Source organism: Urocitellus parryii, chromosome 15 (assembly GCF_045843805.1).
Source record: "Urocitellus parryii isolate mUroPar1 chromosome 15, mUroPar1.hap1, whole genome shotgun sequence".
Classification (NCBI taxonomy): Eukaryota; Metazoa; Chordata; class Mammalia; order Rodentia; family Sciuridae; genus Urocitellus; species Urocitellus parryii.
This window is the reverse complement of record NC_135545.1, coordinates 6,373,270-6,393,416: the sequence shown is the minus strand read 5'-3', so window position 1 is coordinate 6,393,416 and position 20,147 is coordinate 6,373,270. Positions and strand designations below refer to the sequence as shown.

The following is a 20,147-nucleotide window of genomic DNA, read 5'->3' as shown; positions in this document are numbered from 1 at the left end:
TAGCAACTATGTTTCAGAGGGATGGACGAAGCTGGCCAGCCACGGAAGGAAACACACCTGTGTCTGAACGCTCAGCCGGCATGTTCCAGGACAGCTTCTAGGTCCCAGAGAAGACAGGAGCCGCCAGTGAGTGAGACCCACGGAGTGTGTTTATTCTGGCGTTGATAGCAGCAGCGGTGGGGGGGATCGGCCAGACACGGGGTGTGGCGAACACAAGGGGTGGACACAGGTGTGAGCGAGTGTCTGGGGGGACACAGAGGACTGGTCTGTTGACATCCACACTCGTACAAGGGTCAGGACACCAAGTCTGGGAAAACAGTCAAGAGACAGAGACAGAGGGTTTGTGGGGTGGGGGTCCCCCAGACATGCACGGCCCCTTGCCTCGAGGGGGAGCCCCAGGAGAGAGAAGACAGACAGTGGAGGCTGAAAGCCCCCCACCCTGAAACAGGGAGCTGGGCCTGCCTCCCCGCCTCCCGCTCCAGGGGGAGGAAGGGCAAGCCCAGGGTGGCCCGCACCAGCAGCTCGGACATTATGGCTTCGAGGAGATGAGTTCACAGTCCGGGCAGGAAGGGATGGGGGCCTGGTCCGATCCCAGGCCTAGGCCAGACCTGCACAACAGGGCAAGAGAGGGAGGTCAGCAACCAGAGAGTAAGGTCATGACCTTTCCAGTCCCCATCAGTGGGGACCAGAAAGCCTAGGCCTTGGCCTTCCCTCTCTCAGACCCAGGGGTCCAGACCCAGCCTCCTCCCTCAGACCCAGGGTCCAGGCCCAGCCTCCTCCCTCAGACCCAGGGTCCAGGCCCAGCCTCCTCCCTCAGACCCAGGGTCCAGGCCCAGCCTCCTCCCTCAGACCCAGGGTCCAGGCCCAGCCTCCTCCCTCAGACCCAGGGTCCAGGCCCAGCCTCCTCCCTCAGACCCAGGGTCCAGGCCCAGCCTCCTCCCTCAGACCCAGGGTCCAGGCCCAGCCTCCTCCCTCAGACCCAGGGTCCAGGCCCAGCCTCCTCCCTCAGACCCAGGGTCCAGGCCCAGCCTCCTCCCTCAGACCCAGGGTCCAGGCCCAGCCTCCTCCCTCAGACCCAGGGTCCAGGCCAGCCTCCTCCCTCAGACCCAGGGTCCAGGCCAGCCTCCTCCCTCAGACCCAGGGGTCCAGGCCCAGCCTCTTCCCTCAGACCCAGGATCCAGGCCCAGCCTCCTCCCTCAGACCCAGGGGTCCAGGCCCGGCCTCCTCCCTCAGACCCAGGGGTCCAGGCCCAGCCCCTCTTCTTCAGACCCTGAGGTCCAGGCCCAGCCTCCTCCCTCAGACCCAGGGGTCCAGGCCCAGCCTCCTCCCTCAGACCCAGGGTCCAGGCCCAGCCTCCTCCCTCAGACCCAGGGGTCCAGGCCCGGCCTCCTCCCTCAGACCCAGGGTCCAGGCCCAGCCCCCTCCCTCAGACCCAGGGTCCAGGCCAGCCTCCTCCCTCAGACCCAGGGGTCCAGGCCCAGCCTCCTCCCTCAGACCCAGGATCCAGGCCCAGCCTCCTCCCTCAGACCCAGGGGTCCAGGCCCAGCCCCTCTTCTTCAGACCCTGAGGTCCAGGCCCAGCCTCCTCCCTCAGACCCAGGGGTCCAGGCCCGGCCTCCTCCCTCAGACCCAGGGGTCCAGGCCCAGCCTCCTCCCTCAGACTGGGTTGGCCCCCCTCCCTGTTTGGGTTCCTTACCCCTCACTCTGAGTTCTCTTTCTCTGATAGTCCTTTGCTGCCTTTTGTGAAGCTGGTCAGAGTCTTTTCCTGAAGGGGAAATCCAGAACATTCAGCAGGGGACAGAGGCAAAACGACCACTAAGGATCAACAGGAGAGACAGCACTCCTGCCTGTGTGCTCTTCACACTCAGCTCCGGGTCGGGGCAATGGAATGACTATCTCCTGCTGTGGACAGGGAACCGCGGCACAAAGAAGGCCAGTCCCTGCAAGTGCAAGGGGAGATGAGGCCCGAGGGCGACTGGCCTCCAAGGACCTGAGGCTTTGTCCTGGGGGAACTGAGGGGCCAGAGAGGGCTGTAAGCAGGGGAGGAGCAGGGGCGGCTCTGGGGCCCCACAAAGCTCTGTAGGCGGAAACTCAGGGGCAGAGTCAGGAGCCAGCCCTCCAGCACCGCCGGGCCTGGGCTGTGGCTCACTGAAACCTTCCGGAGAAGTTTGTGGAATGAATGAGCAAGTGAGTTAGAAGCCTGGAGGACTAAAGGAGTGGGGGGCTCTGGTGGGGCCTCCCTCCCACCAGAGTCAGAGTCTTCAAGTCTAGGACCCAAGCTCTGTACCCAGAGGGTCAACCCCTCATCACCACCAGAAAGGAAGTCCAGGCAGGACCGGACTGACGCCATGGGGAATTCACCCAAGTGCCATGGCTGTGGCCCCACCCAGCCATCAAGCTGAGGAAGATATTAATGTGATATTCTTTAAAAGTCAAAATGAATGCAAAGATCCATGATGAACAAAATACCAAATTTTAAATGAGGATAGTGGTCCCATGCCATCATTGGACTGACCGAGGATTTAGGGCCTTTTGACCTCACTAAGTGGCTGCGGCTGCCTTTGAACTTGGGATCTTCCACCCTCAGCCTCCAGAGCCCTTGGGATTACAGGCATGGGCCACCTCACCCAGCTGCTGTGTTCCATTTTGACTTTATTATTTTCTTATTTATTATCAATGTCCTCACCCAGGACACCACATCCACTAATTTTCACGACCTGCTCCAAGATGCTTCATTTTATCACCCAGTTTCCCCCTTTATTAATATCTAGCACCCGTGGGTCATAATATCAGCCCACCCTTGACGGAACCCTCAACTCACCGAATCCTGACATCTGTCCCTAAGGGGAGTTGCTATTAACAGCTCTAGGCCCCAGCCTAGGAAACTCTGGCACAGAGAGGTAAACCGGCTTGCCCGGGTGGCACAGCAGTGCTGGAGCAGGCGTTTGACCCTAGACCCTGCGGCTCCTCCCTCCTCCGGAGCGTCTGCCCGCCGCACTCACCTCCACCAGCTGATGCCAGTGCTCCACGGGCTTGCGGGGGTTGGCCAGCATCTCCGCCCAGTGCTCGCGGCCGTGGGGGTCGGCGGCCTCGGGGCCCACGCGGCACACTCCGATCACCTCGTTGTGCCCGATGCTGGGGTGCGGGTGGTGATTACCAGGGGAAGGGGGGACGGCCACGCCACCCGCCCGGGCAGCGCCGCTCACCAGTCATAGTCCACCACGGCGATGCTGAGCCCCACGTTCTCCACGCTCTCGGGGGCCACGTCGAACACCAGCGCCTCGTTGTACGTGGGGTTCAAGGTGTTCTTCTTGATGGAGGTCTTCCGCTTCTTCAGACGCCGCCCCTCGCTGATCAGAGAGGCCTTCACATAGGGGTCTAGGGAGAGGGAAGGGCTCAGGGCTCACGTCCAGGGGTCCAGGCCCAGCCTCCTCCCTCAGACCCAGGGGTCCAGGCCCAGCTCCTCCCTCAGACCCAGGGTCCAGGCCCAGCCTCCTCCCTCAGACCCAGGGAACCAGGACCAGACCTCCTCCCTCAGAACCAGGGTCCAGGCCCAGCTCCTCCCTCAGACCCAGGGAACCAGGACCAGACCTCCTCCCTCAGACCCAGGGTCCAGCTGCAGCCTCCTCCCTCAGACCCACAGTCCAGCTCCAGCCTCCTCCCTCAGACCCAGGGTCCAGCTGCAGCCTCCTCCCTCAGACCCAGGGTTCAGCTCCAGCCTCCTCCCTCAGACCCAGGAGTCCAGCCTCCTCCCTCAGACCCAGGGGTCCAGGACCAGGAGTCCAGGCCCCATCCCTCTCCCTCAGACCCAGGGTCCAGGCCCAGCCTCCTCCCTCAGACCCAGGGTCCAGGCCCAGCCTCCTCCCTCAGACCCAGGGTCCAGCTCCAGCCTCCTCCCTCAGACCCAGGGGTCCAGGCCCAGCCTCCACCCTCAGACCCAGGAGTCCAGCCTCCTCCCTCAGACCCAGGGGTCCAGGACCAGGAGTCCAGGCCCCATCCCTCTCCCTCAGACCCAGGGTCCAGGCCCAGCCTCCTCCCTCAGACCCAGGGTCCAGGCCCAGCCTCCTCCCTCAGACCCAGGGTCCAGGCCCAGCCTCCTCCCTCAGACCCAGGGTCCAGGCCCAGCCTCCTCCCTCAGACCCAGGGTCCAGGCCCAGCCTCCTCCCTCAGACCCAGGGTCCAGGCCCAGCCTCCTCCCTCAGACCCAGGGTCCAGCTCCAGCCTCCTCCCTCAGACCCAGGGGTCCAGGCCCAGCCTCCACCCTCAGACCCAGGGGTCCAGGCCCAGCCTCCACCCTCAGACCCAGGAGTCCAGCCTCCTCCCTCAGACCCAGGGGTCCAGGACCAGGAGTCCAGGCCCCATCCCTCTCCCTCAGACCCAGGGTCCAGGCCCAGCCTCCTCCCTCAGACCCAGGGTCCAGGCCCAGCCTCCTCCCTCAGACCCAGGGTCCAGCTCCAGCCTCCTCCCTCAGACCCAGGGGTCCAGGCCCAGCCTCCACCCTCAGACCCAGGAGTCCAGCCTCCTCCCTCAGACCCAGGGGTCCAGGACCAGGAGTCCAGGCCCCATCCCTCTCCCTCAGACCCAGGGTCCAGGCCCAGCCTCCTCCCTCAGACCCAGGGTCCATGCCCAGCCTCCTCCCTCAGACCCAGGGTCCAGGCCCAGCCTCCTCCCTCAGACCCAGGGTCCAGCTCCAGCCTCCTCCCTCAGACCCAGGGGTCCAGGCCCAGCCTCCACCCTCAGACCCAGGGGTCCAGGCCCAGCCTCCACCCTCAGACCCAGGAGTCCAGCCTCCTCCCTCAGACCCAGGGGTCCAGGACCAGGAGTCCAGGCCCCATCCCTCTCCCTCAGACCCAGGGTCCAGGCCCAGCCTCCTCCCTCAGACCCAGGGTCCAGGCCCAGCCTCCTCCCTCAGACCCAGGGTCCAGGCCCAGCCTCCTCCCTCAGACCCAGGGTCCAGGCCCAGCCTCCTCCCTCAGACCCAGGGTCCATGCCCAGCCTCCTCCCTCAGACCCAGGGTCCAGGCCCAGCCTCCTCCCTCAGACCCAGGGTCCAGCTCCAGCCTCCTCCCTCAGACCCAGGGGTCCAGGCCCAGCCTCCACCCTCAGACCCAGGGGTCCAGGCCCAGCCTCCACCCTCAGACCCAGGAGTCCAGCCTCCTCCCTCAGACCCAGGGGTCCAGGACCAGGAGTCCAGGCCCCATCCCTCTCCCTCAGACCCAGGGTCCAGGCCCAGCCTCCTCCCTCAGACCCAGGGTCCAGGCCCAGCCTCCTCCCTCAGACCCAGGGTCCAGGCCCAGCCTCCTCCCTCAGACCCAGGGTCCACGTCCCAGACCCTCCTCCCTCAGACCCAGGGTCCACGTCCCAGACCCTCCTCCCTCAGACCCAGGGTCCAGGCCCAGCCTCCTCCCTGAGACCCAGGGTCCAGGCCCAGCCTCCTCCCTCGGACCCAGGCCCCAGGCCTCCTCCCTTAGTCTAGTGTTCCCCTGGAACTCACCTGAGAAGCCGGTGAGGTCCATCGCTTTGAGGTTAGAGGCTTTGATGATGGTCACGGTGAGGCGCCCGGCCGTGGGGAGGTAGCAGAGTGAGAAGTTGAGCTCCCCAAGATCTGCCTTTTCCTGCAGGTGGAAGGGGTTCAGTGATGCCGGGCCCATCTCGTCCTGGTTCCGCTCTCTCCTCTGACACCCAGGCTCAGCCCCATCCACTCCACTCAGCACTGACTCTGGGCCAAGGCCTGAGCTCCCTGGACACAGCTGCCCACCACTGTCAGAGCCTGTGTGTTCTGCAGTGAAGGTGGGAAGGAGGGGGAGGGGAGGGAGCGGGGGAGGAGAGGACCCAGTAGTGGAGGGGCCAGGGGCCAGGATGCTGTTGGAGACAGGTGGAAAGAGACCACAGGTGGAGGCCCAGAGAAGGACAGAGACCCAGAGAGAGGGACAGAGACCCAGAGAGAGAGGGACAGAGACCCAGAGAAAGGGGGGGCAGAGACCCAGAGAAAGGGGGGGGCAGAGACCCAGAGAGAGTGGGGGACCAAGACCCTGAGGGAAGGGGACAGAGACCCAGAGAGAGTGGGGGACAGAGACCCAGAGAGTGAGACAGAGACCCAGAGAGAGAGGGACAGAGACCCAGAGAGAGAGGGACAGAGACCCAGAGAGTGAGACAGAGACCCAGAGAGAGAGGGACAGAGACCCAGAGAAAGGGGGGGGGCAGAGACCCTGAGGGAAGGGGACAGAGACCCAGAGAGAGTGGAGGACAGAGACCCAGAGAGAGAGGGGGACAGAGACCCAGAGAGTGAGACAGAGACCCAGAGAGAGAGGGGGACAGAGACCCAGAGAGTGAGACAGAGGCTCAGAGAGAGAGGGGGACAGAGACCCAGAGAGAGAGGGGGACAGAGACCCAGAGAGAGAGGGGGACAGAGACCCAGAGAGAGAGAGACAGAGGCTCAGAGAAGGGGGGGGGCAGAGACCCAGAGAGGGGGACAGAGACCCAGAGAGAGAGGGGGACAGAGACCAGAGAGAGAGAGACAGAGGCTCAGAGAGAGAAGAGAACAGAGACGAGAGAGAGGAGGACAGAGACGGGGGGTGGGGGTGGGGAGGCGGGGTGCGGGACAGAGACCCAGAGAGAGGAGGACAGAGACGAGGAGGGAGACAGAGACCCAGTGGAGGAGGGAGAGACAGGGCCGGGGTCCTGTGAGGGAGCAGAGACCAGAGCAAGAGGGGGACTGGGTGGGAAGGGGCGTGGGAACCCTAGGGGTATGAAGGGGAGGAGGGGGAGCAGCGACTGGGCCCCCAACATGCAGAGAGAGACCTGGGGCCCAGGTCTAGGTCATCACCGACGGTGTTAGGGGCCAGTGTTTTGGGGACACAGAGGCGAATCATCTGCTCAGGGCAGTAGGAGGGGACCCTGGAGCTTGCAGGACAGGTGGCATCACTGAACCGCTTCCCCAGTCGCAGCGAGGCTTCAAGGGAGACAGACCCCCTGTCCCTGACACAGAGATGGAGCAGTGGCCGGGGCTGGCCAGGAACTACACGGCGTTGGGCAGCCCTGCAGCCTGCCAGGGCCCTGCGTCCCACCCCTCCCCCATCACCTCAGGCCCTGGCCCAGGCTGCTCCCTGGGCTCAGAATACCCTTCCCTCCCTGCCTCCTGTCACCTCCCCTGACCCCAGCTGTGTCCGCCCAGACCTGAGCTCCCGAGGACAGGCTGGGGGAGGAGGGATGAGTGGATGAGCCGGGGGCAGATGGGAGGGGAAGGGCACAAGGGGACAAGAGAGGGGGCCTGTGGGGCTGCTGAGGCAGCCTCAGAGAGCAGAGGTGTGACAGATGGGAAGACGGCAGGCAGGGTCCCTGGCACTAGGCGCTTAGGTCCAGAGGCTGGGCTTGCAGGACAGGGCAATGGCCAGGGAGAGGCCGTGGGGGCCCGTGGCAAGAGCCGTAGGCACCCAGTGTGCCACTGGCCAGACAGGGAAACAGCCCTGTCCTGGTGTGCGAACAGGCCTTGCTGCCCGTCCACGGCTCCCAGAGACAGAGAACCGGGAGGTGGGTATCCCGGGGAGCAGGCCTGGGGCTGACTCTGGGGTCCCACAGATGAGCTGCCAGAGGGTGGGTTTGTAAGAAAGGAGGAGGGCGCCCTGGGAGAGAGCCTGTGGGCACCACCATCCGGGCCCTGGGAGGCATGGGGGACTGGGGATCCCAGCAGGCTTAAGGCCTGGGCCATCAGGCTGTCGGGACTCAGGAGAGGGGGCAGGAAGAAACCCTGGGCAGAACAGGACGGGCGGGAGGGGGGGAGTTGGAAGGTCATGGGTTTGAAAAGTGGAGTAGTCCCGAGATCAGAGAGGCCTGCGGCTTCGGAGGTCTGGCAACTGGAAGGTCAGGAGGTGGGAGGTGAAGGAAGCTGGGGAGTCAGAAACCTGGGGTCGGAGGGCAGATGTCACAGGGTTGCACGGTGACATCATCAGGTGGGTGGGGAGGGGGCCTGAAGCCCGGGAATCTGGGATCCAGGCGGATGCTAACGTCTGACAGAGTCGGGGTCGGGGATGAGAGGCCCATTGCTGTGTCACGACCCATTAAAACAACCAAACCACAAACCCCCGGGACAAGAAGTGAGGAAGTCCCGGGGCCAGGAGGGCACAAAACCAGTGTCTCAGGCTGGGGAGGGGGAAGTCAGCCGAGGGCCGGTGGGACGCAGGTGCTACTGACCGAGCCGCCCTCCACGATGTCCCTCCAGAGCGGGCGGTCGGGGGGCTGCTCGGCCAGCTCCAGGAGGTTGTCTAGCACCACCTGGCCGATGAGGTCGTGCCGCGAGAAGCGGTCAAAGTCATAGACGCTGAAGTGCAGCTTACGCTGCGCCAGCTCGGCCAGGGGCACCGAGAACTGAAACGTCTCGTTGAAGACGGGGTTCAGGGTCTTCCTATGCACCTGGCAGTGGGCGAGAGAGGGAAGCAGACAACATGCCCCCAGCCCCTTCCCAGGACCCAGGGGTCCAGCCCCAGCCTCCTCCCTCACACCCAGGGTCCAGCCCCGCCCCAGCCTCCTCCCTCAGACCCAGGGTCCAGCCGCAGCCTCCTCCCTCAGACCCAGGGTCCAGGCCCAGCCCCCCTCCCTCAGACCCAGGGTCCAGCCCCAGCCTCCTCCCTCAGACCCAGGGTCCAGGCCCAGCCCCCCTCCCTCAGACCCAGGGTCCAGGCCCAGCCTCCTCCCTCAGACCCAGGGGTCCAGGTCCAGCCTCCTCCCTCAGACCCAAGGGTCCAGCCCCAGCCTCCTCCCTCAGACCCAGGGTCCAGGCCCAGCCCCCCTCCCTCAGACCCAGGGGTCCAGGCCCAGCCTCCTCCTCAGACCCAGGGTCCAGGCCCAGCCTCCTCCCTCAGACCCAGGGTCCAGGCCCAGCCTCCTCCCTCAGACCCAGGGTCCAGGCCCAGCCTCCTCCCTCAGACCCAGGGTCCAGGCCCAGCCCTCCTCCCTCAGACCCAGGGGTCCAGACCCAGCCTCCTTCCTCAGACCCAGGGTCCAGGCCCAGCCTCCTCCCTCAGACCCAGGGTCCAGGCCCAGCCTCCTCCCTCAGACCCAGGGTCCAGGCCCAGCCCTCCTCCCTCAGACCCAGGGGTCCAGACCCAGCCTCCTCCCTCAGACCCAGGGTCCAGGCCCAGCCTCCTCCCTCAGACCCAGGGGTCCAGGCCCAGCCTCCTCCCCCAGACCCAGGGGTGCAGGTCCGGCCTCCTCCCTTGGACCCAGGGGTGCAGGCCCAGCCTCCTCCCTCAGACCCAGGGTCCAGGCCCAGCCTCCTCCCTCAGACCCAGGGGTCCAGGCCCAGCCTCCTCCCCCAGACCCAGGGGTGCAGGTCCGGCCTCCTCCCTTGGACCCAGGGGTGCAGGCCCTTAGGTCCCTGCTCTTCGGAACCCTGAACTGCAGCCCGTGGCTTCGGACCTTGGTCTGGAACTTCTTCTTGCGGTCTGGCAGCAGGTAGATCTTCACATAGGGATCCGAGAACCCATTGGAGTCCTTTGCGGGCAGGTCCAAGGCCTGCAGGATCCGTACCACCAGCTGGTCGGAGCCATAGAGGTACCGCAGGGCAAAGCTGATGCGGCCACAGGGTGCCCCTGCCTCGCCAGAGCCCCCGCCACCCCGCCGGCCACCTGGTCCCGTGCCCTGGTACAGCTCTGGCTTAATCTGCCCAATGAGTTTGGCTTTTTCCTCTCCACCGGGGAGGGGCAGGGGCAGGGCAGGTGGCCGCTCCTCGCTGCTCGGGTCAGGTTGGGTGGTCAGAGTCTGCTGGGTGAGGGGCCGGGGCAGGGCTGGGTACCTGTGGACAGGGGAGACCAAGGTGGGGGTCCAGGCCCAGCCTCCTCCCTTAGACCCAGCCTCCTCCCTCAGACCCAGGGGTCCAGGCCCAGCCTCCTCCCTCAGACCCAGGGGTCCAGGCCCAGCCTCCTCCCTTAGACCCAGCCTCCTCCCTTAGATCCAGCCTCCTCCCTCAGACCCAGGGTCCAGGCCCAGCCTCCTCCCTCAGACCCAGGGGTCCAGGCCCAGCCTCCTCCCTTAGACCCAGCCTCCTCCCTTAGATCCAGCCTCCTCCCTCAGACCCAGGGTCCGGGCCCAGCCTCCTCCCTCAGACCCAGGGGTCCAGGCCCAGCCTCCTCCCTCAGACCCAGGGGTCCAGGCCCAGCCTCCTCCCTCAGACCCAGGGGTCCAGGTCCAGCCTCCTCCCTCAGACCCAGGGTCCAGCCCCAGCCTCCTCCCTCAGACCCAGGGTCTAGACCCAGCCTCCTCCCTCAGACCCAGGGGTCCAGGTCAGACCCAGTGGCTCTGATCTTTGGCTGCATCTGACCACCTGGGACTCCTCCCTGCCTCCCTCTCAGCTCCCAGAGAGGTGGCTGTGATCCCTTCCTGTACCCACTCTGTGACCTTGACATCTCACTGAGCATGTTTCTTCATCTGTATCTGGGGGGAATTAGCCCCATTGCTAGGCCAGCTCTGTCCCTAGACCTGTGAATCGGCTTTCGGAAGCCTCCTCTGGACCTCAAACTGGTGACTCAGAATAACTTCTTGGGCCCCTGGGGTCTCACATAGCCCAGACCCTCTGAATCTTCTTCTCCCCCACCTGTCCTCTCTATTGCCACTGCCCTTTCCCAACCAAGGCTTGTCCTCTTCGGTTGGGACTCCCAGCCTCCAGTCTCCCTCCTGTCCACTCCTTGTGGCCCCAGAGGGGTCCTTCTACACCCAGAACTGACCCTGCTCCTCCCCTGCTCACAGCCCTTCATTGCTCCCCAGGGCCCACAGGACAAAGCCCGGCCTCCCTACCTGGCACTTGAGGCCCTGTGTGGTCTGGTGTCTGCAGCCCATCTTCCAACGTCCCTCTCCCACCCAGTGACTCCTGGCTGTTCCCCCAGTGCACTTGCACCTCCCCTCTCGCCTTTGCGTGGTTAGTTCCCTTTTCCCAGAATGCACAGCCACTCCCCTGCCCCCTGCCTGACTCAGCAGAGGCACCTCCACCTCCAGGAAGCCCCTGGTCTCCTCCCAGCCTGGGAACAGGGTCTCCTCTGGACCTTCAGGGGTGCTCCAGGGCAGTCAGGCCGAGCTCATGCCAGATGCTCAAGGTCCACATGCAGAATGAGCCACCCTGGAATGGGCTCCAGGTCCCCAGGGCTAATCCCAGCTTAAAGTGAACCAGAGGAATAATTGCTTCTGCCTTGGGGATCCAATTCCCATTCTCCTCCACTTTCCTGACTCTATATTCTTGTCCCCAGCCCTCTCCTGCCTCTGAACCCAAGAATCCAAGTCCCCAAGACTCCAGGCCCTTCTCCTTCAGGGCAGAGGAAAAAAGGCCCCTCTAGCCCCATCCTCCCTTAGGTCCGGAGTCTGGGGCCTCCGCCTCTTCATTCCTGGGATCCAGGAGTCCAGACCACAATCTTCCTGACCCAGAACTCAGAAAAGTCACAGATGGGAAAGAGACACAGAGGAGCAGAAGTTCAGAGTCGACCCCAGCCCAGCAGTGGCTCTCACCTGGTGCTGGGCGCTAGGCTGGTGACTTGCTGATGCGACTGGGCACTGGGCAAGCTCCCACCACTGGGGGGCAACAGGAGCAACCCAGATCCTGCCCCGCCCTCAGAGGGCAGCTCAGGAGATGTCTGGCTTGGTTTGACCCCAGCAGCTACCACAGCCGCTGCTGCCGCCTCTGGATATGTGTCCATGTCCAAGTAAGAGGGTTCCGGGGGGTCGGAGCCCCCCAAGCTGCCCGGCTCCAGCAGCTCGGCAAAGGGCGGATGGTGGGCCGTGTGGGCATGGTGATGTGGGCCGCCGAGCAGAGGATGGCCACCCAGGCCAGCCCCCAGGTGGTGCCCGCCACCACCCACCAGGCCTGCCAGCCCAACCCCAGGACCTAGGTCTTTCCGCAGGGGGCCGCCGCCCACTGCCGAGCCTCCCTTGTCCCGCCAGGGCACCCAGCACAACTTCCAGGACACGAAGAGAGAGACACCCAGGAGGACAATGCCACAGAATGTGACGATGACCGACAGCAGGCTCACGGAAATGTCTAGAAAGAGTGAGGACAGAGGTCAGGGGTCAGGGTGGGTCAGAGTGCATTCTCCCCCTGAGTCCCCAGGGGGCCGACCCTCGGTATTTGGCATGCATCGGTATTTGGCATGCATCGTCCCCAGCACTTCTCCTGCAGGCAATTTAAACTCCCCAGCCCTGGAGGGAGCTATTCCACAGGACCGGGTCTAAAGAGGTTGAGAGTTTGCATTCGGTTATGGAGGACAGAGCTGAGGTCTGGCCCCAGCTGTCTGCCTCCACATTTTACTCTCTTGATCAGAGCCCCGTCCCCCTTCCGATAAGAAAACACAACACCTGGGACAAGACCAAGGCCCCTCCCAAACACTCAGAGATGGTCCAGGAAAAGTGGGAATGCATGGCAGTGTCAGGAGGGTCAGGACTGAAATCACAGTTTGCCCTGTGGCCTTGGGAACCTGTCTGAACCACTCTGAGCCTTACATTCTCCATTTGCCCGATGGGAAAGATCATCCTGCTTTTTGGTTTGAAGAAATGCAGAGGTAAATGTGGAATATCCTAAGACATTTGCTCATGGGTGGCCACATACTGGACACCTCAGTGCCCCAGATGAAGCTGGCAACATAATTATTCCCATTTTCCACAAAAGGTAACTGAGGTCATTAGAATCACCTGCCCAAAGTCCTTCCGTGGCTAGGTGGTAGAGTCACAATCTGAGCCTGGGATGCCTGGCAGGAGCACCCATGGTCCTCACCACTGTGCTATCTTACCTCAATCATGCTTAGTAAATGTTAGTTCCAGTGTGACTTCATATTGGAATAATTAGTCCTATTGCTTCCATGAAGTGACCCAGCAGCATAACACCAGCTTCCAAATGCCTGTGACATGCTGCTCTGCCTCAGAGAAACCCAGGCAACAGCCTGTTTCTTGCAACCAAGAATTGGTGGCTTGCTCAGTGATTGGTACCAGGAGTGGGGCTTTCTGGAAATGTGCACTTGTTCTGGGACTGGCTCCTGGGGGTCATCGAGGTAGAAGACAGGTGAGCCCTGCCTGTGTAGGTGGCAGATTACGGTGGGGAAGTAGGTGGCTAAGTCATTACCAGCAAGGACGGCTGAGTGTTCAGGGGACAGACAGAGGGAACAGACACCTCCTGGTCCTGTACTGCTCACTGAAGCTACAGCGGTGTGTGACACTAATCCTTGACCGTGTGTAACCTAGGGATCACTTGTCCCATCTTACACTTAGAAAACCCAGGCTCTGAGAGAGAGAGAACGTGACCCTGCAGGGCCGTAACCAACCACCGGCAGAGGAATCCTAAACTTCCCTGCCTCCTCCCTTGAGTGACCCAAACTTGCTGCAAGTTCTGGGGACCGTTAGAAACCAGAGGCAAGGACTTTAAAAGCCTCCTGAATGCGGGTGGAGCGGAGGCCGGGGGTCCCTCTGGAGGAAGACTGAACAGCCTTCACTGTCCAAGTCAGACCGTGAGCGCTCCAGGGCTGACGGGTCCCTCGTCCCCACGCCAGGCCCGGGAGCCGCCAGGTCTGGGGAGGTGTGTGACTCCACAGCAAAGGAGTCACACCTCCCTGCAGAGAAGGCTGGCCCTCGACCAGCTCCTGGGAGGGAAACTGCCAGGACAGACAGACAAGGGCCTGATAGGAGTGGCTTATTTCACCGGGACCTGGGACCATACGACAGCTTTTCTCAATTCCGAGTTCTTCTAGTAAATCCGTGAACCTGAGGGGGGGTCCCTGGGATCCCAAGGACTAGACTCTCCAGGATCAAATTCTGGCCCCACTACTCACCTAAGACTCTGAGCAAGAGACAGCCACTCTCTGGCCTTCACTCGTCATCAGTGGCCCCTGGCTGTCCTACACACAGGGGGCCCAGCCCTGACCCAGTGCTCAGCCAGAGGCTGTGGTGGCATGCGTGACATTTCCTGGTTTCAGAACCCTGCTGCTTCCTAGCTCTCTGACATCAGGCAAGTCACATCACCCTCTGAGCCTCAGTTTTCCCTGTAGAAAACCAGGATATATGTACCATGGAGGACCACTGTGCACAGTCAATGAGGAGGACCTCGCCTGGTCCCCGATCCACAGCGGGTGCTCGATAAGTAAATCCCAGGATTGGCTTTAGGGTCACTTTGTGTCCAGTGTTCTAAGTGCTTCCCATGGGTTGCATCATTTGAGTCTCTCATCTGCCCTATGAAGTAGTCACTTTTATCGTCCCCATTTTCCAGATGAGGAAACTGAGGTATAGAAGAAGAGTCGCTTTCCTAAGGCCATCCAGTTACCGGGCAGGGAGGTGGGATTTGGATACCCACAAGTCAGACAGCCTGACTCAAACCTGAGCTTGGAACCACTGTGTGAGATGCACCAAGGGCCACAGCTACGGGGAGGCCACAGAGCAAAATGCAAAAGGTCAGAGGTCAAGTGGTTCCGCAGTCAAGTGACTAACCACACAGCTCCTTCTCCTTAGGTGAGAGGTTTGGGGAATGGGGTAGCAGCAGGCAGGAGGGGTTCAAGGTGCTAAGTGCGACTGTTCCCAAAGGGAACGGGAAGCTGAGCAGCCTGCTCTGAATTCCTGGAAGTCTTGGCTGTTGTGGAGGTGGGTGGCCAGCCAAGACAGCTGGGGTGCTGACCTGCATCTGGACCCCGGGGGTAGCCTCGGATTCGTAGCTCATTGAACTCCTGGCACCTGTCATTGGTGTCGGCGTCTCGGACCCGTGCACAGAGGTCTGAGACCAGGATGAGAGCCCGCCGGCAGAGGTCATCCTCATAGTCTCCAGACATGGTGTCCGTCTGGTCCTGTGATTGGGAGCGGGGTAGGGAGAAGGGGTGGGCAGCGGGCAGAGAGCAGGGGCAGGTGATCAGGGACCAAGATCAGAGGAAGAAGGACAAGAACACAATCATGAGGGAGAGATGGACAAGGAAAGAAATTAGGAGCAGATAGACAAAAGGACAGAAGTCAGGGGTGGACAGACAAGAAGATAGAGACATAGGTTGGACACACTAAGGAGACAAAGGCGTGAGTGGACAAGACGACCGAGGACAGGGACAAGTGGACCTGGAGGGGCAGACTGGGAAGGTCAGCAAAGGGGCAGAGTCAGGATGCACAAATAAAGGGATGGGCAGACAAGGAGACAGAGATTAGGGCTGCACAGAGGAAGGGACAGAGATTAGGGACGGACCCATGAGGAGAAGGCCATTCATCATTCATTCATTCTTCCAACACATCTTCATCAAGCACCAACTACACACCAGGCTCTGTGCCGGCTGCTGAAGATCCAGCAGAGAACAAAGTACGGGGGCCCCTCAGTGTCACAAAGTACGGGGCCTCCTCAGTGTCACAATCCAAAGACAGGGGACGAAGAGCAAACAAGTAAACAAACCAACACCAACAAGAAGACACACTCCACTTCAAAAGAAACAGCTGGAGGACGGGCCACAAAGGAACCAGGAAGGGGACAGTTAGGGAGGGCTCTCTGGCACTTGAAGGACAAGATGGAGCCAGCCATGAGTAGCAATGAGGCTAGAGCAGGGCAAAGCATTTGGGGCAGCAGGAACAGCATGAGCAAGGGCTTCAGGTTGGAAAGTGCTTAGAGGGTCAGAGGAAGGAGAAGGAACCAGACTGGGGTGGGCAGTTAGAGGACCAGGAAAACAGAGAAGAGGTGATAGGTATGGTGAATTATGGGGAGGGATGGGGATGCAGAGACAGGAACCAAGTTGAGGGAAGGGAGAGATGATGGGAGGAGAGACAGAGATAATGGAGAGGGCAACCTGGAGACCAGAGGAGAAGGAGAGAGGTACAGACAGATGGAGGGGAAGTCAAGAATTGTGACTTGGGCTGGACAGAGACAAAAATATGAGCTGGTATGTAATTCATGGAAGCTGAAAAATGGACAGAGGGGCAGCAACAAGGGGCAGGTGGCAGTGTGAGCAGAAATAGCTTCCAAAGAGAAACAGCAGGAGAAGAGGATAAAGGGATGCAGAAACAAAGCCCAGACAGACAGATAATGGCTTGAGCTCAAGACAGACACAAGGGTAGAGAGGAGAGCTGGGCAGACAGAGTGGGTCCAGAAGGGAAGGTTGCATGGGGACATAAATGAGAGGGGGCCAGGAGAGAGAGGTGAATGTGGGAGGGGGGAGAATTAGTGACACAGGGTTTGGAGCCAGACATCAGAGATGGGTTGGAAAGGGGATGCCGAAGGAAATTAGGGAGGAACAGATCCGGGCTCACAGATGGGCAGGTGTCATGGGGGTGCTGCAAAAGGCCAGGACTCGGAAAGAGGCATGGTCAGACTCACCTGCGCTTATCCCTGCCTTGTCCTGAGTGGCAGCCGAGGCGGCGGCGGGCGGCAGCCCATGAGGGTTGTAGGGCGGACAAGGGGCTGCAGACCCGTCCCCACGCGCGCCAGGTGGTGAGAGGGGATGACTGATCTAGGGGCCGAGGCCGAAGGAGGGGGAAAGCTCAGCCAAAGCCATACATCTTGCCCTACTGGAACCAGTCACCCGACCCCAGGCGACCCCGGGGGTCCCGCTGCCCCCTCCCACCTCCGGGCCCCGCGCCGGTAAAAGCTCGTAGACTACAATTCCCGACAGGCCTCGCGCTCGCTCTGCGGAGGCTTTCTAGACCGGGCGCTGCAAAGGCTGCTGGGAGTTGAAGTTCTGAATGCCTCTCTGGGCTGCAGAGAGGACAAGGGTTTTTTTTTTTTTTTTTTGGAGGTATGGGTGGGGGGGTTAAGATGCCAAGGTCCCAAGACACTGTAGGGGAGAGGAACGATGTCCAGGACCTTGAAAGACCACGGGGACCTAAGTCATTAGGGGCCAGGGAATGGGTAAACGATCCCCGCGCGTCGGGAATCGGTGGGCGAGGGGTGGGGTACACCCAGGTGTTTGGGGATCCCCCTTCCAGGGCCACGTGCCCCTCCCCCGGAGCGGCCAGCGAGCGCTGCAGACTCCCACTGCCCGGCCCGAGAGCCACGGGCCTCGGCACCGACCCCCGCCCCACGCGCTGGGGCCGCCCCCTGGCTCGGGCTGGGGCGGGGGCTGTGGCAGGGGAGGGGGAGGAGCGGACTCACCGGAGCCGCCGCCGCCGCCGCCGCCGCAGCCCCGCGCGCCCGCCGCGGTGCCCGCCCGGCTCCTCCTCCGCCCCTGTCGCAGGCCCGCAGCTCCTCCCCCTGCACCCCCTCCTTCTCCCCTCCCCACCCGCCGCCCGAAAGCCAAAATCGCGAGGCTGCAGCGAGGAAGGAGGGAGACTTCCCGGCACCGAGGCATCAGAGACCCAGTGCGCCTCCACATCAGAGATCTGGAACCAGGACCCCTGTCCTCCCAGCACGAGGGCTCTGCGACTCTCAGACCCAGAAACCCCGGACCCTGGTGCCTCCCCCTGAGCCGCTCTGAGGGCTGGCAGCAGGAGGAGGCCTCACAGGCGGAGGCCGAGCTGGAGGCTCCAAAGGGGCCGCTCTTTGCTGTATGATCCTGGCTCCTCGCCCCGTTCTCACCAGCAGATTGTAAACAATCCACTTATTTCCTAAGGGATGCAGAGTTTGAAAAACCAGTCAGGATAGATGAAGCTCTAGCACCAAGTCGGTGCTTTAATGAATACTTCTTAAAAGCAGCAAGAAGCAGTTTCTGGTATATTAATAGCAGTTAATGATAATTGCCTCTTCCTATGATAAAGTGGCAATGTGCTGAGTGCTTTGAAAGGATTTTCTCGTTTAATCTTCACTTTGGTGCTGAGATGGGTGCAATTAGGTTATTCCCATTTCACAGAGGAGACAAACAAGACCCATGGAGGTTAATTCCCTTGACGAAGTCCAGATCTACCTAGCCACCGTCCCAGCCCAGAAAGGTGGCTTTGGAAGGCCCCCAGTCTCACTTGGTGCCTACCCCCAACCAGGGACACCCCAATAAATACAACCTTTAAGGAAAAGATTTCTTGCTTCTGCAAATGCAACTGTAACACAGTCTTCTAGGCTCTCCCCTAACTAGATTGCCCTCTCTACTGGGCAACTGTATTCATCTTACAGTCCTTAGATGGCAGAATCCTCCAAAAATGCCCCCGGACTCCCATCCTCCTGTCTGCTCACATTTTGCAGATGGGTCTGCATTCACTCCCAGGGAAGCTTGCAGGAGCCCATACCTGTAGAGAGCGCAGTGTGGCCCTGCTCTCTGGCCATTCTCACAGCCAGATCTTGCACCCAGCAGGGGCCTGTCCAGGCTCCAGCAGCAGCCCCCTTCCTCAGGCCAGCAGGCATGCACACACTCAGAAATGTGCACGTTTCCAGAGCCCTGGACTCTGAGGCTGCCCAGGCATTGAGGGGCAGTCTTTGGCACCCAGTGTGGCTTGGAAGGCCAAGCATCAGGTTCAAGTCCCACTCTGCTTTTTCTCTCACTATGGAGACTTGGGCGGGTTCCTATGTTCTCCACACCTTGGTTTCCACCTCTGTAAACGAGGATGATGATACTTTTGAAAAGCAGACTCGATCTCATTATTTTAAGGACTAATTTAAATGCACGGGAGGTGCTTAGAAGAAATAGCCAGTGGCTAGTGCTGGCGTAATTAATAATTGCGTGTGTTTGCTCATTTAATCTTTAATCACATTTGACAAGTGAGAAGACTGAGGCCCAGAGAGGGACACACCCTGCTCAGGACCACACAGCTGGCAAGTGTCAGGTGTGAGATTGGCAACACGTGCGTGTCAACCTAGAGCCCCTGCCCTAGCCACAACTTTAGTGCATCTGGGACGTGGGAAGGCCCTTGCAAGCCACTACCCCTGGGAATGTAGAATGGTATAAAGAACAGGAACCAGGAGACAGAAGGAGAGTCCTCCATATTTATCCTGTTGAATTCACTCGGTCATTTGATGTATGCTTTGTGAGCATCTATTGTGTCCTGGACATTTTTTTTAGGCAACAGGGATTCAGCTGGGAAATAGACAAAATAGACAAAAATCCCAGTGGAGGGAGAACTGGTGATCTAGTGAGAAGACAGATGATCAAATAACTCAACATCCCAGGCTCCTAACTAGGATCCACGCTACCAAGGCAAGTCCAGGGTGCTGGGTGACTGAGCAAGAAGGCAGGGAGGGTGTGCTCCCCGTGTAACCCTGTTTGAGCCGAGCTCAAAGGGGGAGTGGGTTAGAGCAGGGGAGAGGGAGGAGGAGGGGAAATGCCAGGGAGAAGGAGCAACCTAGTTCAGGCCGGGGCGGGAGGGCTCTGCCACAGGAGGGCTGGGGCACGCGGCTCGTGGCTCACCAGGCTCAGGGTCTGGCACATGGCAGGCACTCATGACATATTTGTGGTTGGGCCGGAGGGAGGAATGCGTGGATAGAGGGGTGTATTCGTTACATATGGATGGCTAGGTGGGTGCTGGACCCCTGGGTGGGTGGTGATGGAAGGAGTGGCGATGGAAGGTGCTGGACCAATGGATACCAGGAGGATGGATGGGTCAGTTACCAACTGCATAGATGGACAGGTGTTGGAAGAATAAATAAAGGAATGGATGGATGGATAGATGGATGGATGGATTTGCACAAATACCTACCGATTCACACACAGACGCTCCTGGACATAGACAAAGACCCACAGCAGGGAAAGGCACCCCTATGTGGAAACATGGTCCCCAAGGCGAGGGTCTTCGCTGGGGAGAGAGGTCAGTCCAGCTGGCCAGGGCCTGGCAGAGGTGGGCAGGAACCCCCCACGCAGGGTTACGACCGGCCGCATCCCGAAGTGCTGACATCACCTCTAAATGCTGGTTCTGGACCGCTTGTCCCCGGCTGGGCACCAGGCCAGAGAGTGGGATTCGGAGGGCCCAAGAGAGATGGGGGGCGGAGGGGTGCAGGTGTGCCTATGGCCATGGCAAAGGGTCCCCACCCAACAAAGATGGAATTGGCACTGGAGAGGGACAGATTGACAGGAGAGAAAGAGATGCCAAGATACAGGAAGGGAGTCAGAGCCACAGAAGAACGGAGTGAGACCATTTATCTAGACTGTTTCGGTTGCCAATGACAAAAACTCAGATTGAATCTACCTAAGTATAAGAGGAATTTATTGGGTAGATGAGGGCTTCAGGTTCAGCTAGATCCAGCTAGATCCCTCATTACCAGGAACCTGACTGTCTCATCTTTGGGATCTGCTTCCCTCCAGTTGTATTC

General features: G+C 60.9%; 1 protein-coding gene across 1 annotated transcript; it reads right to left on the bottom strand.

The window, feature by feature from the left end:
- Positions 1 to 127: 127 nt before the first annotated feature.
- Syt3 (synaptotagmin 3) lies at positions 128 to 17,130 on the bottom strand. The gene is made up of 11 exons (XM_077793102.1): positions 17,070 to 17,130; positions 16,296 to 16,428; positions 14,631 to 14,796; positions 11,489 to 12,017; positions 9,413 to 9,788; positions 8,189 to 8,407; positions 5,493 to 5,613; positions 3,206 to 3,377; positions 3,002 to 3,134; positions 1,696 to 1,764; positions 128 to 608 (listed from the first exon to the last, which is right to left on the bottom strand). The coding sequence occupies exons 3-10, from the start codon at positions 14,779 to 14,781 to the stop codon at positions 1,699 to 1,701; spliced, it is 1,767 nt and encodes a 588-aa protein (XP_077649228.1). The 5' UTR covers positions 14,782 to 14,796; positions 16,296 to 16,428; positions 17,070 to 17,130; the 3' UTR covers positions 128 to 608; positions 1,696 to 1,698.
- Between the last annotated feature and the right edge of the window lie 3,017 nt (positions 17,131 to 20,147).